At 32.5% G+C, this 23,129-nt stretch overlaps 1 protein-coding gene across 1 annotated transcript; it reads left to right on the top strand.

Moving 5' to 3' along the window:
• The first annotated feature begins 14,418 nt into the window (after positions 1-14,418).
• LOC127905509 (ESCRT-related protein CHMP1B) lies at positions 14,419-15,773 on the top strand. Its single transcript, XM_052454272.1, has 2 exons — positions 14,419-14,810; positions 15,297-15,773. Exons 1-2 carry the CDS (start codon positions 14,486-14,488, stop codon positions 15,581-15,583), a joined length of 612 nt encoding a protein of 203 aa, XP_052310232.1. The 5' UTR covers positions 14,419-14,485; the 3' UTR covers positions 15,584-15,773.
• The last annotated feature ends 7,356 nt before the right edge of the window (positions 15,774-23,129 follow it).

Consider the following 23,129-nt stretch of genomic DNA (forward strand, 5'->3'; position numbering starts at 1 on the left):
AATTTTAATATAAGATTGACGCATATTGGTGCTTTTTTCTCTGTGTAGTTGAGTAATTTTCATACTAAGTTCTTGATTGAACTCGCTTTAGTAATATATCAAATTGTTGAATTGAAGGTTTTGAGTTAAAAACTTTGATTCCATATAACTTTTGTTTCCTTGGGATATTAGTGGTGATGGTGGTGGTGGTAGTATGCTTTCAACATAATTGATCATGTTTAAGGTATATTTTATACATATTATTGCAAACCCGAAGGGTAAGAACTTTTGAATCCACTCGCAAAAATTAAACAACTCAAGAAAACCAATATATTTAAGATTATGAAACTTGACACAATGATTACTTAAACCAAGTCATTAAAGTTATTGGAATGAAGACTCCAACCCAGCGATTGTAAAGAATCAAGAACTAGAAGTATGAGAAAGAATGCCACAAAAATTAATTGATCTTTGATAAATTCAAGACAATTCAATAAGAACCAATAGTATGAGTAATCCTCATATAATCACACAAAACTTATGGAAAATTAAATAATACAATCAAAATTGTAATCCTTACAAAGAGTATTATAGTGTCAAACCCTAATGAAGTAATGGGCTGATATTAAAACCCAATTAAAAAGATATAACCCAAAGTATATAAATAAACCAAACCCAAGTCTGAAACAAAAGACTAAAAGCTTCTAAAATTCCCAAGAAAATGACCAAAATAATCATCCTTATTTAAACAATAGTGTAGTCAACTTAGTTGTCCTTGAAACAAAGGAAAGGAAGTTGTTGATTTGTCTCCTTGCTATTACACAGGTTATCGACTTTAAATTTCCTTGCAATCTGGAATCCTTGCAATTAATTACTAAGCTTCCACCTCAATTGTCCATGAAAATAAGGAATTCTTTTCTTGTGCAAAATCCCAAAACTAAAGGAACTAAATAAACCAAGGTTGCCAAATTTGGATATTTGCAACTCAATGTTGTCAAAACCTTCGAGCCCAAGGACCAGCCTTTTCTTCGTATAGATCAAACTAATTAAGGTCTAGTCATTAATTTTAGAAACCTTGAAGCTTGCTTTAACCTAAATATTCTAAATAAATCCATTGCATGCCTCCTTAAGCTTCTGGATCTTGATTTCATAACTGGTTCAACTAGAACTTCTAATGGTCCTTTTATGTTATAGGCTAATTCACATCATTCCCACTCTCTTTAAAAGGATTTGACTTTAATCATCACCTACATTAAATGAAGAAATATCAGAAACATTAAAAGTATCATTAACATCATACTTGCCTGGAAGATCCACTTTATAGGTATTGTAATTGATCATTTCTAGAATTTAGAATGGATTATCTTCTATTTACTACAACTTAGATCTCTTATGTGCTGGAAATATCTCTTTGCATATATGCACTCAAACTCAATCCCTTAGTTAAAAAATAATGTGTTATGCCCATTGTTAGCTTTGGATGCATATTGATCATTTTATTTTCTATATGTTGTCGAACACTTTTATAGAGTGTCTTCACCACCTATGTGTTTTTACTATCATCTACACTAGGCCTTTCCTCGATAGGTAACAAAATCAAATCTAATAGAGTTAATGTATATGCACTCAAACTCAATCCCCTAGTTAAAAAATAATGTGTTTATGCCCATTGTTAGCTTTGGATGCATCTTGATCATTTTTATTTTCTATATGTTGTCGAACACTTTTATAGAGTGTCTTCACCACCTATGTTTTTTACTATCATCTACACTAGGCCTTTCCTCGATAGGTAACAAAATCAATCTAATAGAGTTAATGAATTAAAACCATAAATAATCTTAAATGATAGATAATCATAGTTAAATGTACATTTTGATTATAAGCAAACTCCATGAATAACAACAATCTTCTCAATTTTTAAAATTCTTTAAATGACAATATGCAAAAGTGTAGTTAAAGTTTTATTTACTACTTATATTTGCTCATCCATTTATGGATGACAAGTAGTAAAAATAATAAGTTAGTTCTCAACTTTCCCTACAAAACCTTTCAAAAATAGTTAAGAAACTTAACATCATGATATGAAATTATGCTCTTAGAAACCCTATAAAGTCATTCTATCTCTTTAAAGAATAAATTAGTTATACTGGTTGCATCATCGATTTTATGACATGATATGAAATGCATCATCTTATAAAACCTATCTGATACCATAAATATAGAATCTTAACCCCTTTTTAACCTAGGTAACCCTAAAAAAAATCCATATAAATATTTACCCGAGGTTTTTTAGGTACAGACAAAAAGAGTATACAAACCATGTGATAAGACTTTAGACTTAACTTGTCTACATGTAATGCATCTATCACACATGTTTTGCACATCACGTTTCATCTTAGGCCAATAAAAGTGTCTATACAAAACTTTTAAAGTCTTTCTAATATCAAAGTATCTCATTAATCCACCCTTATAAGCTTCATGAATGACACGACCAAAAAATTGATGTCTTCTCCCAAGTGCAGGAGTGTCGAAGTAATAAATAACCTGGCAAGAGGGGTCGAACCACAGGGAGGTTAATTGTATAAATTATAAGCAACAATAATACAACAACAATAACAATAACAATAACAATAACAATAACAATAATAATAATAAATAATAATAATAATAGTAGTAATACTAATAATAGTAATAGTAATAGTAATAGTAGTAGTAATAATAATAATACCAATAATACTATTAATAATGATAATAATAAAGATGATGAAGAAGAAGAAGTTGATGAGAACTTTGAGATGGAAGATTAACGTAAGGATTAAACAATGATAACAACAAATGTCAAGGTTAGAGGATCCACTAATGGTATTTCAAACAAGTATAGTATAAACTATTTTTATTAAATTGAAAACCACACACAAAGGAGGTTCCAATCAGATTATAAATTGTTAACATGATTACATTAGTTATCTTATTCGAATAATGCTAATACTTGTAAATGTTGTCAGGCATTCATGATTATAACTTATGTTAACAACAAATCAAGTTCCTTTCATAGCTCAGGTGTCGGTTATACCATACAGTATGGGCTATGAAAGTGCCAAGTATTTGTTGTACCAAGTGTTATACAACATAAATCTAGATAACCATTTAACAAGCAAAGTATTAAAAGTGACAAGATAAATATAAAGCATGTTAGTATCCAACATTAAGGTCCATGTTAAGTTTATATTATACTTTCTTACACCATTAGTGTACCCTTTTCACCTTGACATAATTAACTTAGCAACACATAATGAAAGAAAGAAACATAAATAAACAAGGAAAGGAAATGAAAAGTATAAGCAAGAAATTAATATAAGCAAAACTTAAGCATTACAAATATAAAGAGAGAGCAAGAGCATGATCTTGATCTGAACACCAGATGCCTAAATACATGGCAAATGCCTCCTTTTATAGGCCAAAATTCAGAACTGTTGATTTGTTGACTAATTGATGAATGGGTGGCCATATCTTGACTTGGTGACAATTCTTATCTTCTTGTCTGCCAAAAACGTCATTGATAACGTCATAATTTGAACAGACTTCAATCATGAAAGTTCTAGGAAATTGTCTCATCTTTCCAGGGTAAAAATTTGAGATCATTTGGACTTCTAGAACTTGCGATATGGGCTGAACACTGAACAGTGTCTGGGCTGCAGGACAGATTCAGACTCTTCGTTGTTGCTACAACGTGGACTTGAAAAAGGCCTTTTTAAATCTTGGGCTCCTCATGAAAGTTGTAGGCCTATGTCTTACCTTTCTATCCATATAAAGTAGACCTAAATCCGAGATGTACAGCTCCAGATATGACCCGATTACCGAACAATGTTCCAGTCTGTACTGCACCAATATCTCTTTTCTAAGTTTGGCCATCTCTTTGTCCTTTCAATTTCAGTACTTCAACTCATCAATCAATCCTTTCATTTATGTGATAGGCCTGCATTTAAGATGAACATTTACCATAAATTAAAGGTATCTTATATTATTAGATATGTTATTATAAAACATGCTTTAGTTAAGGAGTTTTTGATACTTCAAGTGCAATGATGATATAAAATCTTGATAAAAATGCACTTTTAAGTACTAATCACACCCCCCAACCAGCTTATTACTAGTCCCTAGTAATCAAAGCGTTAAAATAGAAAAACAATTTGCAAATTCCATAAAGCAAGGCATTCATCATTCAACTTCCATTAATCTATCCAGATAAACAACTCTCATTAAGTTTCTATATCTGCTCAATACCTCTTAAACAAGATATTAATAAACTTTCCTTTTTATGTGCCCAATGTATGAAAAACATAGATGATGAGGCTTTTATTGGAAGAAAAAACAATATTTTGTTCTAATGTTTAAGGTTAACTTCCTTAGGTTGGGATTATTATCTTTTTTTTCTTTTGTTTTTTTTTTTAATATATATACATATAACTTCAAACACAATGCATCTTTAACCCATGTAACGAGCTTTCGGCTAATGACTCCCAGACCAGTTGATCTTAGGGCATTAGGTGTTGAGACACCCCTACGAGCTTAGTAACTTGGGTTGCAGATACTGATACGTAGATAGTGCAATGTTTGATTCCCTTAAGCTTTTCTCCTTAACCCATGTAACAAGCTTTGGGCCAATAGCTCCCAAGTCAGTTGACTTTAGGGTATTAGGTGTTAAAACACCCCTTCGGGCTTAATTGCTTAGGTTAGGGAGGCTTCGAAACCAAACTTATCTACGTTTTTAATATCATCATTTTCTTTTTGTTTTGTTTTTTGTTTTTTGTTTTTTGTTTTTTGTGTTTTTTTTTCAAATTATAGACTATCCCTATCCCTTAGTTGTTACCTTTAACAAAAGAACATAAATAATGTAATAATCCAATGTGCAACCCACAATCAAATGTTAAAGTGTGTGTGTGAAAATGAAGGTTTAAGAATACTTGTTAAATGAGTATATGAGCAGAATCAAGTGATAATAATGCGAGAGTTTGTAAACCTAAATATTTCAAGAAGTATTCTAATAGGCCTTGTTATGAATATTGCAAATAACCATTGGAAAATGTTTACTAAGATGCGTCTCAAGAGTCACTAAAATTCCTCCTTACTCTGCCATCCTAGTAATAACAGTTTTGTCAAATGGCTTTAATAATAGCAAAAACAGTTAGTAAGTTATTTTTTTTTTTTAATGTCAACTACTACCCTCTCCCCCCAACCAGAACGAGACATTGTCCTCAATGTCATAAGATAGAAAGATAGAGTATAGAAGACATCACCTGAAACAACGAACACTGACAACCTGAAATACACTTAAATAAATATAAGAAACAACAAAACAAAATAATATGCTAATAATAAAACCAAAAGACATAAGGTTTCACAAATGAAGGCTCAAATCCAATCTAAGCTTTTTACAGCTTTCCGTAGTTGACCAATTTATGCGACTCATGGAAGGATCAATTACAGGGGTGAAAGATTGTAGTTGGTCGATCAATTGTTCAGCAGTAGCAGCAGAGATTATGATTTGTCGTGCCGAAGATGTTAGAAATTCCTGTTCCACAGCTTGATCAAGAAAAGACAACAAATTATCATAAAACCATTAACATTTAACAGACCTATAGGTTTATGGTGAATGTGCAGTTGGGCCCAAGAGGTAATATGAAAGATCTCTTCCAATGTGCCCAGACCACCTGGTAAGGCAATGAAGGCGTCAGCATGGTTAAACATTGTATTCATTCGATCAAACATTGTGGAGACCTGTAGTTCCTCTCCAATTGTTTTTCCAATGATGTCCCCTTTTGCTAAAGCATTGTGGACAACCCCCAAAACTTGACTACTTCCTAAAAATGCAGCTATTGATACACCCCCCATTAACCCAAGGCTGCCTCCTCCATACACTAAATGAATCTTTCTCTCAGCTAATACCTGACCAAGATGATTTGCTGATTCTAAAAACTTTTTTTCTTTCCCAGGACTGGATCCACCGAAAACACAAATATTTCTGATGTGATGACTTGAGGAACCTGCCATTTCTACACACTTTATATTTGTTAATGTATGGGTTGAGTAGAAATGAAGGGAAGGAAGAGAAGATTTTATAGATGAGAAATTGAAGATGCAATCATACCACCTATATGTAGGCCAGCTAGAGTCTCACACACTCTCTCTCTCTCTTTATTTATTTATTTATTTATTTTGAAAAAGCATGTGTATGTACAGGTAGTTGTGACTGTGGCTCACATCTTCCTTGGTTTTACGTCCAAGAACGGCTTAAACGCCCTCTATGGGTCGGGGATAGGCTTTCCCATCCAGTTTTCTTAAAAACTGGCAAACAGGGTCTTTTATAGTCAGATTCCCAAGACTAAATCGATCATGTTCTTTATGGAATTGTGGCCATAAATCATGAATAGCATGATGCACATCTCCATAGGATGCGTCTCAAAGGTTAATAGAAGATTATCTAAAGACCCCTTACTCAGGCCATCCTTAATGAATTGTATTTTATCTTCACGATTTATAGATACCATTCCTAAAAGAACGACATGTTGCATTACAAGTCCATCTGACACATCTGTGACAGACTTTCAGTCGTTTTGCACGACGTTTCTTTGCAAAAGTGCTTTTACCTTTTCCAGACATGTGTTAAATGAAAGAATTGGAGGACTCACCTGATAATCAAACCTTTGCTTCAATCAGCCAGCGAATATCTTCAGGAATTCCTTGATTCATTAACAACCTCAATCTTGCACACCTAGCACGGTAAATTTTTGTAATCGCATTCTGAGGCAGAGCGGGAAAGTACTTTTTCAATTTTTCAAGAGTGGTGTCCATTTTCAAATGAGAATTGGAGAAGAGATTCAAAGAAGGGAGAAAGAGCAAAGAATTGCACAAATATATACATATATCAGTTATTATGGGAAACTGAAAGAACCGACTGAAGTCACGGAGTATCGTTATCCGCCATTTGACCGGGATGAGAGACTAGCAAAACAAGAGTCACACCAAAAAGAACACAAAAATAATGTGAGAAAAACAAAATAATCAACCTTTATCTACAGGGTCATTCAAACCAATGGATTCATTTTCACTAGGAAAATTATCAAAGTAAGCTTTCAAACGATGTCCATTTACCTTAGAAACATTGTCATTCTTTGGATTCTGAATATCAAAGGCCCCATAAGGATACACATATTTCTCAATAAATGGACCGCTCCATCTTGATCTTAGCTTTCTAGGAAATAAATGGAGTCGAGAGTTATAAAGCAAAACTTTTTGACCAGTATCAACTTTTTGACAATTTTCACAAGTTTTGCAGAATGCATGTGTGTCCTTGAACATGGTGGGCCAATAAAATCCATTTATAAGATTTTCGCAGCTGTCTTTTTTGACAAGAAATGACTCCCACATGCTTCAGAATGACAAAGTTTAATGACATTACTTACCTCATTGTCAGGAATGCATCTTCGAAATATTTGATCAGGACAATATTCGAATAAGTAAGGGTCATCCCAATAAAATTTCTTCACTTCGTTCAAAAACTTACCTTTGTCTTCGGTACTCTAGTGAGTTGGCAAATCTCCTGTAGCAAGAAAATTGATATTTTTAGCAAACCAAGGCATTGAACTAAGAGAAAGTAAGGATTCATCAGGAAAGTAATCGTTGATTGGTGTGATGTCGGATGTTGAATCTGTTATCACTCTTGACAAAAGATCCGCATCAACATTTTCGGTGTCTTTTTCATCCGTGATTTCTTCCTAAGAATAAATCATTTGTAAATCTTCAGATTCATCCAACTCAATTTTACTCAAAGTAGATTCAAGTTGATCATAAACTAATTCTTCAATAGAATCTACTTCTTGTAAATCGTTATCATCTCCAGGTTGCTTGCAAATGTTGAAAATATTCATCTCCAATGTCATGTTCCCAAATGATAGCTTCATCAGTCCATTCCTACAATTAATCAATGCATTAGAAGTTGCAAGAAATGGACGTCCTAAAATAACAGGAAATGAATTACATGCTTCAACAGGTTGTGTATCCAAGACAATAAAATCCACAGGATAAATGAATTTATCGACTTGTACTAACACATCTTCAACTATTCCTCTAGGCACTTTACTGATCTATCGGCAAGTAAAAGAGCTCACAGAAGTTGGTTTTAACTCACCTAGATTGAGACTTTGAAAAACTGAATATGGAAGTAAATTCACACTAGCTCCAAGATCAAGTAAGGCTCTTTCAATTTTATGTTCTCCAATAAAGCAAGAAATTGTAGGACAACCAGGATCTTTATATTTCAATGCATTATTGTTCTGAAGAATGACACTTACTTGTTCGGCTAAAAAGGCTTTCTTTTTCACATTCAGTTTTCTCTTAACAGTGCACAGATCTTTCAAAAATTTAGCATAAGAAGGAACCTGTTTAATAGCATCCAACAAAGGTATATTGATCCTTACCTGTTTGAAAGTTTCAAAGATTTCAGAGTTGTGATTGACTTTCATTTATTTCGTCATGGCATGAGGAAATGGAAGTGCTGGCGAAGAATCAGTCTTTTCTTTACAATGTTCAGATTCAACCCCTTCCTTACCCTCAGAGATTGACTCATCATCTTTCTCACAAGGTTCAAGAATGGGTTTTTCAATAATCTTACCATTGCGAAGAGTGATGACTGATTTTGCTTGATCCATGTGTTGGCTTCCAGAACTACTTGCATTCACATTGTATTACCCCTTGGGATTTTGTTGTGGTTGAGATGGAAACTTACCTTTCTCTTGGAAACTGAGAGCAGATGTCAATTTTGCAAGAGTATCTTTAAAATCTGTCATGCTTTGAGCAAGTTGAGTGTTGATCGTCTCTTGCTTTTCAATGAATGCATGCAATGTTTCCTCAAGATTTCTTCTAGGAGGTGGAGCATAAGGAGGTGCATATCCATGAGAATTTTGGAAGTTATGGTGTGCTTGAAACGGTGGTTGTGAAGTTTGTGCATTATTGTTATCACTCTTCCAATTGAAATTTGGGTGATTTCTCCAACCAGGGTTGAATGTTTGCGAGTATGGGTTATGATTGGGCCTTTGGAAACTGTTTAAAGCATGAGCTTGTTCATGGAGACATTCCTTAAAAGAAGGCAAAGTTGGATTGTCATTGGTTGAATGTTCATTGGTTTCACAGATTTGACACACAATGTCTTGAACAGATTTTAGTTGACCACTCTTTTTAATTCTAGTGCCTCGACTTTTCTAGCTAAGGATGCAAACTTGGCTTGGAGGTCATGATCTTCCCTAAGGTTGTACATACCTCCACTAGATGTATGAGGTTGGGTTTTACTTGGTGCCTCATAAGTTCCTGTAGTGTCCCAATTTTGTGCATTTTCAGCTAGCAAGTCTAGGTACTCCATTGCTTCATTAGGGTCTTTATCCTCAAAAGTTTCATTGCACATAAATTCAACCATTTGCCTATCTCTAGGAGTTAACCCTTCATAAAAATGTGACACCAATCTCCATATTTCAAAACCATGATGAGGGCAAGTGTTAAGCAAGTCTCGATACCTATCCCAACATTGGTAAAATGTTTCTCCTAGATTTTGAGTGAAAGTGATTATTTGTCTTTTGAAAGAGTTTGTTCTGTGGGACGGAAAAAACTTCTTTAAAAATTGTTGTTGCATTTCATCCCAAGCACGAATAGATCCTGGTCTCAAATTTTGTAGCCATGTTTTAGCTTTATCTTTTAATGAAAAAGGAAAAAGCTTTAACCTAATGGTGTTCATGCTACAATTTGAGTCCTTATAGGTGTTACAGACCTCCTCAAATTCCCTTAAATGCAAGTATGAATTTTCTAAATCTAAACCATGAAAAGAAGGTAAAAGATGAATAATGTCTGGCTTAAAATTAAAATGAGATGCATCAGGTGGAAAAACTATGCATAAGGGTGCACTTGTTCTTGTGGGATTCATGTGGTCTCTAAGTGTTCTAGCCCGAATATTCTCATTATTCTCATTATGAAGCGATTGGTTATCTTCTTCGGCCATATTTTCTGAAAATGATGAGGATACCCTACAAAGTCTACCACTTAATGTACGTGACCAGACTCTCATGCACGTGTAAGAAGAGAATAAAAGGAAGAAGAAAGTAAAAGAAAAAGAAACAAAGTTAGATACACGAACAGTGAAAAGAGAAAATAAAATAAATACTATAATTTGTACAAGAATTTACCTCCCAGGCAACAGCGCCAAAAACTGGACACGACCAAAAAATTGATGTCTTCTTCCAAGTGCAGGAGTGTTGAAGTAATAAATAACCCGGCAAGACCGGGGTCGAACCACAGGGAGGTTAATTGTATAAATTATAAGCAACAATAATACAACAACAATAACAATAACAATAACAATAATAATAATAATAATAATAATAATAATAATAATAATAATAGTAGTAGTAATACTAATAATAGTAATAGTAATAGTAATAGTAGTAGTAATAATAATAATACCAATAATACTATTAATAATGATAATAATAAAGATGATGAAGAAGAAGAAGTTGATGAGAACTTTGAGATGGAAGATTAACGTAAGGATTAAACAATGATAACAACAAATGTCAAGGTTAGAGGATCCACTAATGGTATTTCAAACAAGTATAGTATAAACTATTTTTATTAAATTGAAAACCACACACAAAGGAGGTTCCAATCAGATTATAAATTGTTAACATGATTACATTAGTTATCTTATTCGAATAATGCTAATACTTGTAAATATTGTCAGGCATTCATGATTATAACTTATGTTAACAACAAATCAAGTTCCTTTCATAGCTCAGGTGTCGGTTATACCATACAGTATGGGCTATGAAAGTGCCAAGTATTTGTTGTACCAAGTGTTATACAACATAAATCTAGATTAACCATTTAACAAGCAAAGTATTAAAAGTGAACAAGATAACAAATATAAAGCATGTTAGTATCCAACATTAAGGTCCATGTTAAGTTTATATTATACTATTCTTACACCATTAGTGTACCCTTTTCACCTTGACATAATTAACTTAGCAACACATAATGAAAGAAAGAAACATAAATAAACAAGGAAAGGAAATGAAAAGCATAAGCAAGAAATTAATATAAGCAAAACTTAAGCATTACAAAATATAAGAGAGAGCAAGTGCATGATCTTGATCTGAACACCAAGATGCCTAAATACATGGCAAATGCCTCCTTTTATAGGCCAAAATTCAGAACTATTGATTTGTTGACTAATTGATGAATAGGTGGCCACATCTTGACTTGGTGACAATTCTTATCTTCTTGTCTGCCAAAAACGTTATTGATAACATCATAATTTGAACAGACTTCAATCATAAAAGTTCTAGGAAATTGTCTCATATTTCCAGGGTAAACATTTGAGATCATTTGGACTTCTAGAACTTGAGATATGGGCTGAACACTGAACAGTGTCTGGGCTGCAGGACAGATTCGGACTTCTTCGTTGTTGCTACAATTTGGACTTGAAAAACGACCTTTTTAAATCTTGGGCTCCTCATGAAAGTTGTAGGCCTATGTCTTACCTTTCTATCCATATAAAGTAGACCTAAATCCGAGATCTACAGCTCTAGATATGACCCGATTACCGAACAATGTTCCAGTTTGGACTGCACCAATATCCCTTTTCTAAGTTTGGCCATCTTTTTGTCCTTTCAATTTCAGTACTTCAACTCATCAATCAATCCTTTCATTTATGTGATAGACCTGCATTTAAGATGAACATTTACCATAAATTAAAGGTATTTTATATTATTAGATATGTTATTATAAAACATGCTTTAGTTAAGGAGTTTTTGATACTTCAAGTGCAAAATGATGATATAAAACCTTGATAAAAATACACTTTTAAGTACTAATCAATGAACAAACAATTCATACATAAAACAATCAGGCACACAAAGTTTATTCTCTTTAAACAAATAACTATCAAGTTTATAAAACTTACCAAACACTAACTTTTTACAAGTAACATACACCTTAGTGAAATCACTATCATTGGCATACAACTCTTTCATGTATTCAAATCCCAATAATTTTGCATTTATAGTAGAAAAAATAACAAACCTCCTAGATAATGCATCAACCACTATATTTTTCTTACCTTACATATGATCATATACAGAAAGATCTCAATAAATTTCACCCACTTGACATGTTGTCGATTCAATTTACCTTGTCATTTTAATTGTTTTAGCGACTTGTGATCTAAATAAATCACAAATTGACAAGTCTTCAAAGTCTTCACCAATGCATAAAGCTCCTTGTTGTTAGTTGGGTAGTTTAATGCTGCACCATTAAGTTTTTTGCTAAAATAAACAATTGGTTGTTTTTCCTGCATTAAAACAGCTCCAATACTCATAGATGTTGTGAAAAGTATAGTTTGGTCCTTGATTTTTTATTCATTAAAGTTCAATCTAGTCCCTAAAATCTTTTATTTTTTCATTATTGGTCCTTTTAGTTTTAGATGTTTATGTTTTGATCTTAAAACTTTGTTTTTCTTATGCTTGGGTCCTTGAATGTAGAGAGACAAAAGACAAAGTCATCAAAAAAGGAAGACAAAAGAGAAAGATTTTGGCCAACCACATTCCATCCATAAAAATAGATCGATCTTGGTATCAACAGGCTCGTTTTAGGGATGAGAGTTAAATGGAGGTGATTTTTTCCTTTAACCTTGTTGAAAAAAGTATATCAATATCTATAGAGATTGTTTATTTGATTTGATTTTCAGTGTTTAGATCGATTAGAGGGTGATTTGGGTTTTAAATTGAGATTATTAAGGTTTCTAATTTTTTTATGTTTTTAGATAAAATTTAGTTGAAATTTAAGTTTTGGAATCCAAAAACTCAATCTCTAATTTTCTAATTACATTTAGTGATTAGAATATGTTCAGGTAGATGACATATTATTTGCTTAGGCATAAGATATGTCCTCCATTCTAGTTGGAAATTTTTATTTTTCATTTTGTTTGTAAAAATAACCAAGTGTGCCTAGGCTATTTCCTTTTATTTCCTTTTAGGTCAAGTGTGCAAGTCTAAGGGTGCTTAGGCCATTCTTTGAAGCACAAACACCTATAAGCTTCATTCATTTGACTTTTATTTTTTTTAATAAGATTTTCTTTAAATAAATAATAATTATATTTAAGAAATCATTTGATTATGTCATTTTGTTTAAACAAGATTAGATACTTTTATGGTAATATTTGCAATTACTTTATGAATAATTATACATGAATTTAATATGCAACATTTTCTTTTAAAAATGCAAAATAAAATATATATTTTGTTATTGTGAATTTTTAATATAGTTTTCATGAATTAAATATTCTTTTGTTTTTCAATACAAGCACATAAAAATTATCAAGATATAAGTTTTTATTTTTTGTTGGAAATTTCTTTTCAAAGCATGATAATTGTTTATTTAAACAACATGCTTCTATAAAAAAGACATGTTTTCATCAAAATAAAAAAAAAATGTATAAGGAAAAATAGATTTTGACTAAAAAATAATATTTTTTCTCATAAATTTAAATTATTAGAATTCTTGTGAATACTTATTTTAATTACCTTAAAAAAATCACGTTGTTGAAAAAAAATACATGTTATGTCAAAATATAAAAACAAATACATAAATAAAAAATAAGAATTTTAACTAGAAGGAAATAATTTTTTTCTAAGTTTAAATCTGTCAAATCCTTTGGAATATTTATTTTAATTGTTGCAAAATTAAATAAAATTTAGCTTTGAAAATTGTCCAGCTTTTTACACTCTTTTTTTTCATTTCATAGTTCATTGCACTTATCTACCATTAACTAGAAAGACTTTATTTAACTTATATTTATAAAATATTTATATTTGCACCTATTTGTTTTTATTAAAAAGATCAACTTCTCATTTTAATATTTAATTAGTATTCGTATTTTTTTTTAATTTATTATTTTATATATTTTTAATTTATTATATCCAAAACAAATATTATATTTTTATTATTTAATTAACAACTTTAAAAAAATATATATTTATAATAATAATATCTATCTTTTTCATTTTAAAAATTAACTTAAAATTCTGTCTTGAGACACATAAAATCTAGAAGATATTAAAGTATGTTTGTTATTGTAGTAACAGTTATTTTTTAAAATATTTTTTATTTAAAAATATATTTAAATAATAATTTTTTTAATTTAATTTTAATATCACCAAATCAAAACAATTTAAAATTAAAATTCTAAAACTTCAAAAAAAAAAGCAAAAATCCACTCATTCTAGAAAGTGACCAACTCGCAAAAATTCACACTGGTGCAGTTCTTCCAAGGGTAACATAGTAATTTAAAAGAAACCCACAGCAGGCAAGCCCATAAAGAAAAAGAAAAAAGATCAAGCCACAGTCAACAATCATATAACCCTAACAAAATTTATAAAAAAAAGAAAAAACTGGATTTTCTTCAACAATGGGAAACGCGGAGAAGCTTCTGAATCAGATCATGGACTTGAAATTCACATCAAAATCGCTGCAAAGGCAAGCACGGAAGTGCGAGAAGGAAGAGAAATCGGAGAAATTGAAAGTCAAGAAGGCGATCGAGAAAGGAAACATGGATGGTGCTCGAATCTATGCCGAGAACGCCATTCGTAAGAGAACTGAACAGATGAATTACTTGAGGCTCGCCTCCAGGCTCGATGCCGTCGTGGCCAGGCTTGATACTCAGGCTAAGATGACTACCATTAACAAGTCTATGGCTTCTATTGTTAAGTCTCTCGAGTCGACTCTCGCTACTGGTAATTAATTTACTTTTTAGACATTTTTTCGTTAATATATTGATGGGCTTTTGATGATTTTTTATTTTTGATTGTTGGGTTGTGTTTACTTTATCTATGTTTCTAATCAAATTGAGAAAAACTGGGTCTGGGATTTTGCTGATTAATGTTTTTTTTTTCTGAGAAAAAAGTGGTATAGGGTTGTAGCGAATTCATTTGTCTTGGGACTTTGGATATAGTCTTGGTATGATTGATTAGTAGCTATTTTGTGAAACGGGCAGTTTAACATTAGAAATTACTACCCCGAGAGCTTTATAGCTCGCTGGATTCTGTTTTTGGATTGGTATTAAGAATTACGTCTGTAGAAATCTAACCATAAGTTCATGGAACTGGTTACTCTTCAACTCTGCCATGAGAATGTGTGAAGTGTTCATTATTGGATGGTGGGCTTTCACTGATTCTTAGGTCATCTGCCATGATAATGTTTTGAATGATTGCTAAATGCAGGTAATTTGCAGAAGATGTCAGAGACAATGGATCAGTTTGAGAAGCAGTTTGTGAACATGGAGGTACAGGCAGAGTTCATGGAGAGCGCGATGGCTGGTTCTACCTCGCTGTCCACACCTGAGGGTGAGGTCAACAGCTTGATGCAACAGGTAGCTGATGACTATGGGTTGGAGGTCTCTGTCGGGCTGCCACAGCCTGCTGCACATGCAGTGGCAACCAAGTCGCAGGAGAAGGTGGATGAGGATGATTTGTCAAGGCGGCTTGCAGAGCTTAAGGCCAGAGGATAAATTATGTTTCAGGATCTGATGATCTCATGCGAATGTTACATATCATTAATATATATGGTGTTTCGATTGTGCTTCATGCCGAAAACATATTGTGTAAATCTGGTTTAATTGGATTAAAGTACCTGCAGACTCTTTGCATGTTGAATATGAATGGTTAATGCACTCTATGAGTTGCTTAACATATTTATCAGCACTTGCTTTCTAGACCTAGAATATGATGAATGGTTTCAGTCTTTCAGATTATAAGTATTCTACGTTGACCATGAACTAGGTTTACGTTGCAGCTTGTCAAAGCCAACTCGTATTCATTTCATCCAAGTAGCAACTGGTCTTTTTGAGATATCGTGTGTACAGGGATATTGATTCCGTCACTGTCTTCTATTGCTATAATGTTGAGTTCGGATTGAAAAAACTTGAATGATTTTCTACTGGAAACCTTATCAGAACATGGTTCGTCTGTGCAGCTATGCATAGGTGGAAATTTGATTCGCGGTTTCATATCCGTCCTGCCTGGTTGTTCTTTATTGTCGCAGCATGTCAGTCAATGTTTGGTTTCGTGGGATCATTTCAGCAACTTGATCAGATTATGTATATTCTAGGCTTCCCGATTCTCACAATGAACCAACCCCTGTTTGGCTAATGCAGTATCCGGAGAAGAGGTCTGCTGGGGCAAACATGCCAATTCCGAGGAATGAATTAATGATTTTTATAACAGAATAAATAGTTACAGTTAAAAAAAATGCAATCCAAAAATTTGATTATGTTTCTAGTTCACTACATTGATTTTAATCTCTCACCTACAATTCTCAACTTTGCCATTTTCATTAGTGTTCTACACCGGGCAGCTGAATTTGTGAAGGAGCACTAAATTTAATTAAATTCTATCACGGAGATTGAAGGAATATATGCAAAATAATCCAGCGTATATTCTCCCTCTTGTTTAAGTGGTTAACAATCTTGCTTCGCAATGCAAGAGAATAATCACTTACTGCTATACTCTTCATTCATTGTCAGCTGCTGCTCCGTCCCTGCAAATTGGCATATCACAATCACTCACACAGTTTCTCCCAAATTGTGCAAAAACCAAGAAATGAATGTATTGAAAAACTCACCTCCCATGAGAGATTAAAATTATGATTACATATATAAAAATAAAAAAAACAACTAAAACCCAAGTAATTTTCTCCCTTACACATAATTTATTATTTAATATAATAATATAATTATATTTTTGTTCTTTTTAAAAACACCAAAAGTCTTGCTAACACGAGGATATTTTTATTTTACTTGTTAGTCATTAAAAAATTATGATGAGAATATAAGTGTTTTTTTAATTTGTTTTAACTCAGTAAAATAATCTAATTACATTTAAAGTAAGAATTTCTAAAACTAGTTAAGAGAGCTACTTTTGTCTTTTTATTTTTTAAACTACAGTAAAACAACTAGTTTACCATTGAAATCCAAAAAATTAAATCATGCACCAAGGAGGCTTACGGTCTTTTCGCTCCCTTTCTTTGTTATTACAAGTTTCAAGGAGGACAATTTGATCTTTTTATATAGATTAATCATTAATTAAATGAAAAAAAGTTGCTGTCGTGTGTCAGCTACATGTTAGTGCATGGGAAGCATCCAGGTACTTCAGCTGACGCGTGTAGAGCCTCTTGGTAGAATAAAATGTCATTTTGCCACGTTTTTTTTCCTGGTAGTGTGGTGTATGTAAGAGCTGTTGGGATGATTTGTTGCTAATGGACCTTTCTTTTTTCTTTTTATTTTCTATCCTCCCCTGAAAATTATAGTTTAACCCTCTTTGTTTTTAATATTTCAGCTTCAATTTTTATTCTTTTGGTTTTTAATTTTTGTTTTTGATCTTTTTGTAAAATCTTTATTTGTTTTAAATTTCATAATTTAATCCCAATTTGTCATATTTTTATTTGATTCTTATTTGATGCAACCATATTATTCGATAGTTTTACCCACATCTACCTAATGTTTTGTCCATGTTTTATATATAAAATGCCTTGATATTCTTTATTTTATGTTTTGAAAACACTTTTGGATGAAAGATGCAAAAATGAGTAAATTGGAGGTAATTGGCAGATTAGACCTTCAGTTGATGTTTTGTGCAGAGCGTAAGCTCTAGAGGTCAAAATGAAGTGATTCCAGTGGCATTAAAAATCTAACATCCATACCTTTCTATAAATCTAAGGCAAGAAAATAAAATAAGAAAGAACATGGAAATCGCAGCCTTCAAAGTCAAATCTCGCAATCTGCCAATGTTGACCTTCAGTCAGTTTGACTTGAATATCTTGAGCTACAGAAGTACATTGGATGCAAACTCAATTTTTTTAGATTCCTAACTCAAAGACCTATCAACGCTTTAAATTTCAGCAAAAAAAATGTCATATGAGAGAGATATGATTTTTCAAAGATGACAACTGAATTCTACCAGCAAACAGGTTTCGTGAAGAAACGAGTTCAAATTATGTTTCGAAGCATCTAAACCGACATCCAAGTTTTTATTTCAGCAATTTAGCTCCTTTAAGTCAAATCTTGAAGATCTCATGCAAGACTATTTCTTTTTTTTTAGGAAAATAGTTATTGAAGTACTTAAATGTAAATTGTCTACTTAAGGGAGGACTATTTTGTAAAATAGAGACTAGGGTTTCCTAGGATATAAAAAGAATGAGAGAAGAAAAGGGAGAATAGCCGGCCAGAAGAGAGAAAAACGCCCCCCTTCCTCTAAGAAACTTGAAATCATGCATTCTTCTTTCTTTTTGATTAGTTGTTCAAGAAACATGCAAGGCTGAACTCTTTTTCTTGGTTGCAAGGACACGGAAACCTTCAGATTTCAAGAACTATGAGATTTATTTTACCTTTTCTTTTCAGTTTATATGATGAATATGTTTGTTGTCCTATGCTTATTTTTCCTATGATTGTTTGTTTTAATTGCTAGAGCGGACTCTAAGTTATTATTGTAAACAATCTATTGCTAAGTTTGATATCAAAACCGGAGTTGTGGTTTATGAACTTGTTAAACAACTGAGTTTAATAATTGTGGCGGATCTACGTTAGTAATCTTATGGAGAACATTCAATCAAATCAAACATAGACCGCAGACAGTTATGTTTTCTTGATTAATCAAGTTATCTAGTTCTTAAGGCTGTCATTGAATTAAATTATTAGTGCGGACACTGTGGTTGTTTGATGGTTAGAGTTAGTTATATGGCGGACCAGTTAACTAACTAATGTTAAGAAGAGATAAATATTCAGAATATAAATTGATGTTTCATTTCCATGATCAATTCTGATTTCTGTAGGTGGACGTGTGCTTGCGACCAATGTTTGTTCTCTTGATAATTTTCTGATTTTATTTAATTTTGCTTGATAGTTTTCTGTTTTCTTTTGCTTTAGCCTAGATAACGTTCAAACCCCCCCAAATTGCATATCATCTAGCATAAAAATCTAACTTGAACCTTCCTCGTAGGATCGACCCCTTGCTTGCTCTATACTATCTTGTGTGTTGTGTTTTAAGCTAGGGTAATTAATTTGTGCGACCGCAACATCGCAACATTATTCTTTTGATTTCTTTTTTTTTTCTTGGTCCTTTCGTAAAAGTTTTAGTTGTTTTTAATTTTATCCTTCAATCCAAATTTATGGTATATTATTTTTTTCAATTTGGTCCTTATTTTTTTGTCCTTTTGTTGAACTATTTTTCTTTTCAATTTAACCCTCCAATAAAAAATTCGTAGTTGCCCTCCAATTTATTTTTTATTTCGTTTTTCATTCTCACTCTTTTAATTTTAATTTTTTTTTTATTTTGGATCCTTTTATGTAATTATTTTTTTTCCAGTTTCATCATTCAATATTTGATTTGTTAGGGAATAGGCTTTGTAATTTTTCTATGTATGGTGCTTCCGATCTAATAACCCTTAAGTCAAGAGTTTGAATAGTTTAATGGGGGTTGACATGTTTTTTTGTTTATTTTTTTTTTCCAATTTCATTGTTGACGTTAGTTTTTTTAAAATGACTTTATGGTTTTTTTTTATTTCTTTTCCATAAAGGTATCCTGATTGTATGACCTAAGACGCGAGTTTGACGGGTTAATCTGGGCTCACTTGCTTTTTATTATCTAGATTACATGACTATCATGCTATCTTGGGTCAACTCACGCCGGATTGTTTTATCCATTTTGACTCATTTTGTCTTTTGATGTTTAATTGGATGAAAATTGAACATCGTTTTTTCATTCTTGAAAAACAATTTTCCAAGTTAATGTAATTATTTTTTAAAAAAATTTTATATTTATTATTGTTATCTATTTTTTATTATTTAATTAAAATAAAACTTATTTATTTTACCTAACAAAGTAATAACTTGAATCTTATTTTTTTTTTAAAAAAAATACATGTAGCTGGACATATTTCTTATGGAAAAAATAACGTAGTTGCATAACGGTAAGAGACCATGCATCAAATTCCAAAGAAACACTGATGCGAACCCTAGTGGAATTGAATTGAATTCGCGAACCCAATATATATCTAATCCAAGATTACTGGAAATATGATGAGTTTATCACAATAGAAGACCTGCTACAAGGCAACAAGACTATAAATCAACCCAATCACAACGCCTACACCTGGAGACGAGCAAAATGAGTATAAATTCACAATAAAGATGATCAATTCTTTGAAGAGTTAAAAGTTCAATCAATAACCAAGATTGACAACTAAAGGTCGGCAAAAATCAAAATATTATTAGCAAAAAAAAAAGCGTGCTGAAAATTATTCTCAAGAGTATTTAACCCCAAGCCAAAAACCCTAGTTTTCCTAATAGATCACATATAAATTCAATTTAAATAATAATCAACCAAAATTAAAACTAGCCGAAACTAAATAAAATAAACAAGTTTGAAACTCAAACAAGTGTTACCTCACAAAATAAAAAAAGTTTAATAGCCCAACTAATTTAATAAGACAAGTTCGGTTATTTCTACATTTTGTTTGGTAGCAGCAAAACCCAACTTCAAATGGATGGTTCGCTCTCGTCTTAAAGAATTAGAAGGCATGCCATATATCGTTGGAAATATATGAAAGTCTATGTTCCAGCCCAATTAAAATCACCTCAAAATTCGACATGTAGCTCCAGTTATGATAAAAAAATAAGGTAGCGAAAGGTCAAATTGTCTGAATCTAGTCTTTTTCTCCCAATCCTTGTGTAATGATCTTGGTTCCACTAACTAGCCCCTCTTGATTAATCACGGCTTGCTCCTCATTATTTAATATCCTCTTGAAGTCCACCTTAGCCCACGTATCTTGAAAAAGTCCATTGAAAGTCTCTTTGAACCTCTTAGCTCCAAGCCTTGTAACTGGACCAACCAGAACCTCCAATGGATCCTTTGGTGCTTGGATCGCATCATCCCCTCTCTCCTCAAAAGGATTCGACCTCGAATCATCACCTACATCAAACAAAGAAAGATCAGCAACATTGAATGTAGCATTAACACCATACTCATTTGGTAGATCCACTTTGTAGGCATTATCATTAATCTTTTCTATGATTTGAAAAGGACTATCTCCTCTAGGCATCAACTTTGATCTCCTTTGTTTAGGGAACCTTTCCTTCCTCATATGCACCCAAACCCAATCACCTGGTTCAAACCTCACCAATTTCCATCCTTTATTAGCCTTGTGTGCATATTGTTCATTTTTTTTCTCTATTTGTTGTCGAATCTTTGCATGTAAATCCTTTACCACCTGTGCCTTTTGAGTACCATCAAGACTACCCCTTGCATTCACAGGTAAATGAATCAAATCTAATGGTTTCAAAGGATTAAAACCATAAACAATCTCAAATGGTGAATAATTAGTAGTATAATGCACACTACGATTATATACAAATTCAATAAATGGCAAACAATCTTTCTATTTTTTAAGATTTTTTTGAATGATAGCCCTTAACAACTGAGTTAAAGTTTAGTTAACAACTTTAGTTTGGCCATCTGTTTGTGGATGACTAGTAGTAGAATATAAAAGCTTAGTCCCTAACTTACCCCAAAAAACCTTCCAAAAGTAACTTAAAAACTTAACATCTCGATCTAACATAATGCTCCTAGGAACACCATGTAACCGAATGACCTCTCTAAAGAATAGATCAGCTATATTTGTTGCATCATTAGTTTTATGGAAATTAATGAAATGTGTCATCGTAGAAAATCTATCAACAACAACAAATATAAAGTCTTTTCTTTTCCTAGACTTAGGTAGACCCAAAATAAAATCCATAGAAACATCAACCCAAGGTTCCTTAGGAACAGGTAAAAGGTGTGTATAACCCATAAGGCGTTACTCTAGACTTAGCTTGTCTACATGTTATGCACCTATCACAAATTCTTTGCATATCTCTTTTCATATTAGGCCAATAAAAGTGTTCATGTAAAACATCCAAAGTCTTAGCAATTCCAAAATACCCCATTAAACCACCTTCATGAGCTTTCTTTATAAGCAATTCACGCATAGAACAATTAGACACACATAATTTATTTTTCTTAAACAAAAATCCATCATGCCTAAAAAACCTATCCTTGGCCGAAACTTTGCACTCATCATATATAGAACCAAAATCATTATCATCAAGATACAATTCTTTAATATACTCAAATCCTAACAATTTAGTATTCATAGTATTAAGAAGAACATACCTTCACGTATATTTTCTTGACCTTGCTTGTACTTAATCACATATGGGAAAGTTTCAGTAAACTCAATCCACTTGGCATGTTACCTATTTAGCTTACCTTGACCCTTCAAATGTTTTAATGACTGGTGATCGGTATGTATAACAAACTCTCGAGGCCATAGATAATGTTGCCAAGTCTCCAATGCTCTCACTACCGCATACAACTCCTTATCATAAGTGGGATAGTTAAGAGAGACCACCCTTCTATTTTTTTCTTTTTGGCCGTGACCCTCCCCTAATTTCGTAAGGGCTGAAACTTTGTCCCCTTTTGTTTTCAACTCATGGCTCACTTTATTTTCACTTTTCCTCATATTCTCACCATGTTCTTCGGCTTGTTCTTCCACTTTGGCCAAAGCTGAGTGCTTCTCCTCTTAGCTTTTCTTCAACTGAATTTGATCTTCATACACTTGTTTTGGTGTTAGTGGGGTAAATGTATAAATTCTACCATCTTTCTCTAATGAATACCTGTTCTTAAACCCATCATGCTTGGCTTTTCTATCAAATTGCCAAGGCCTCCCTAGTAACAGATGGGTAGCATGTATAAGCACAACATCACACAACACTTTATCCTTATATTTGCCTACTGAAAAAGAAATCATCACCTGTCGATTCACCCTAATAACACCACATTCATTCAACCATTGAAGTTGATAAGGCCTCTCATGCTTTATGGTATTCAATCCCAACTTTCTAACCAAAGTAACATTAGAAACATTAGTACAACTACCACTATCAATGATCGTACTACATACCTTATCGTTGATTAGGCATCTAGTATGGAAGATGTTCTCCCTTTGTTGATCCACATCAT

The sequence above is a fragment of the Populus trichocarpa genome, chromosome 6 (assembly GCF_000002775.5).
Source record: "Populus trichocarpa isolate Nisqually-1 chromosome 6, P.trichocarpa_v4.1, whole genome shotgun sequence".
Classification (NCBI taxonomy): Eukaryota; Viridiplantae; Streptophyta; class Magnoliopsida; order Malpighiales; family Salicaceae; genus Populus; species Populus trichocarpa.

Coding starts and splice junctions, on each gene's coding strand:
- LOC127905509 (XM_052454272.1), top strand. CDS start 14,486: ATGGGAAACGCGGAGAAGCTTCTGAATCAGATCATGGACTTGAAATTC. Junction 14,811..15,296: donor CGAGTCGACTCTCGCTACTG/GTAATTAATTTA, acceptor TGCTAAATGCAG/GTAATTTGCAGAAGATGTCA.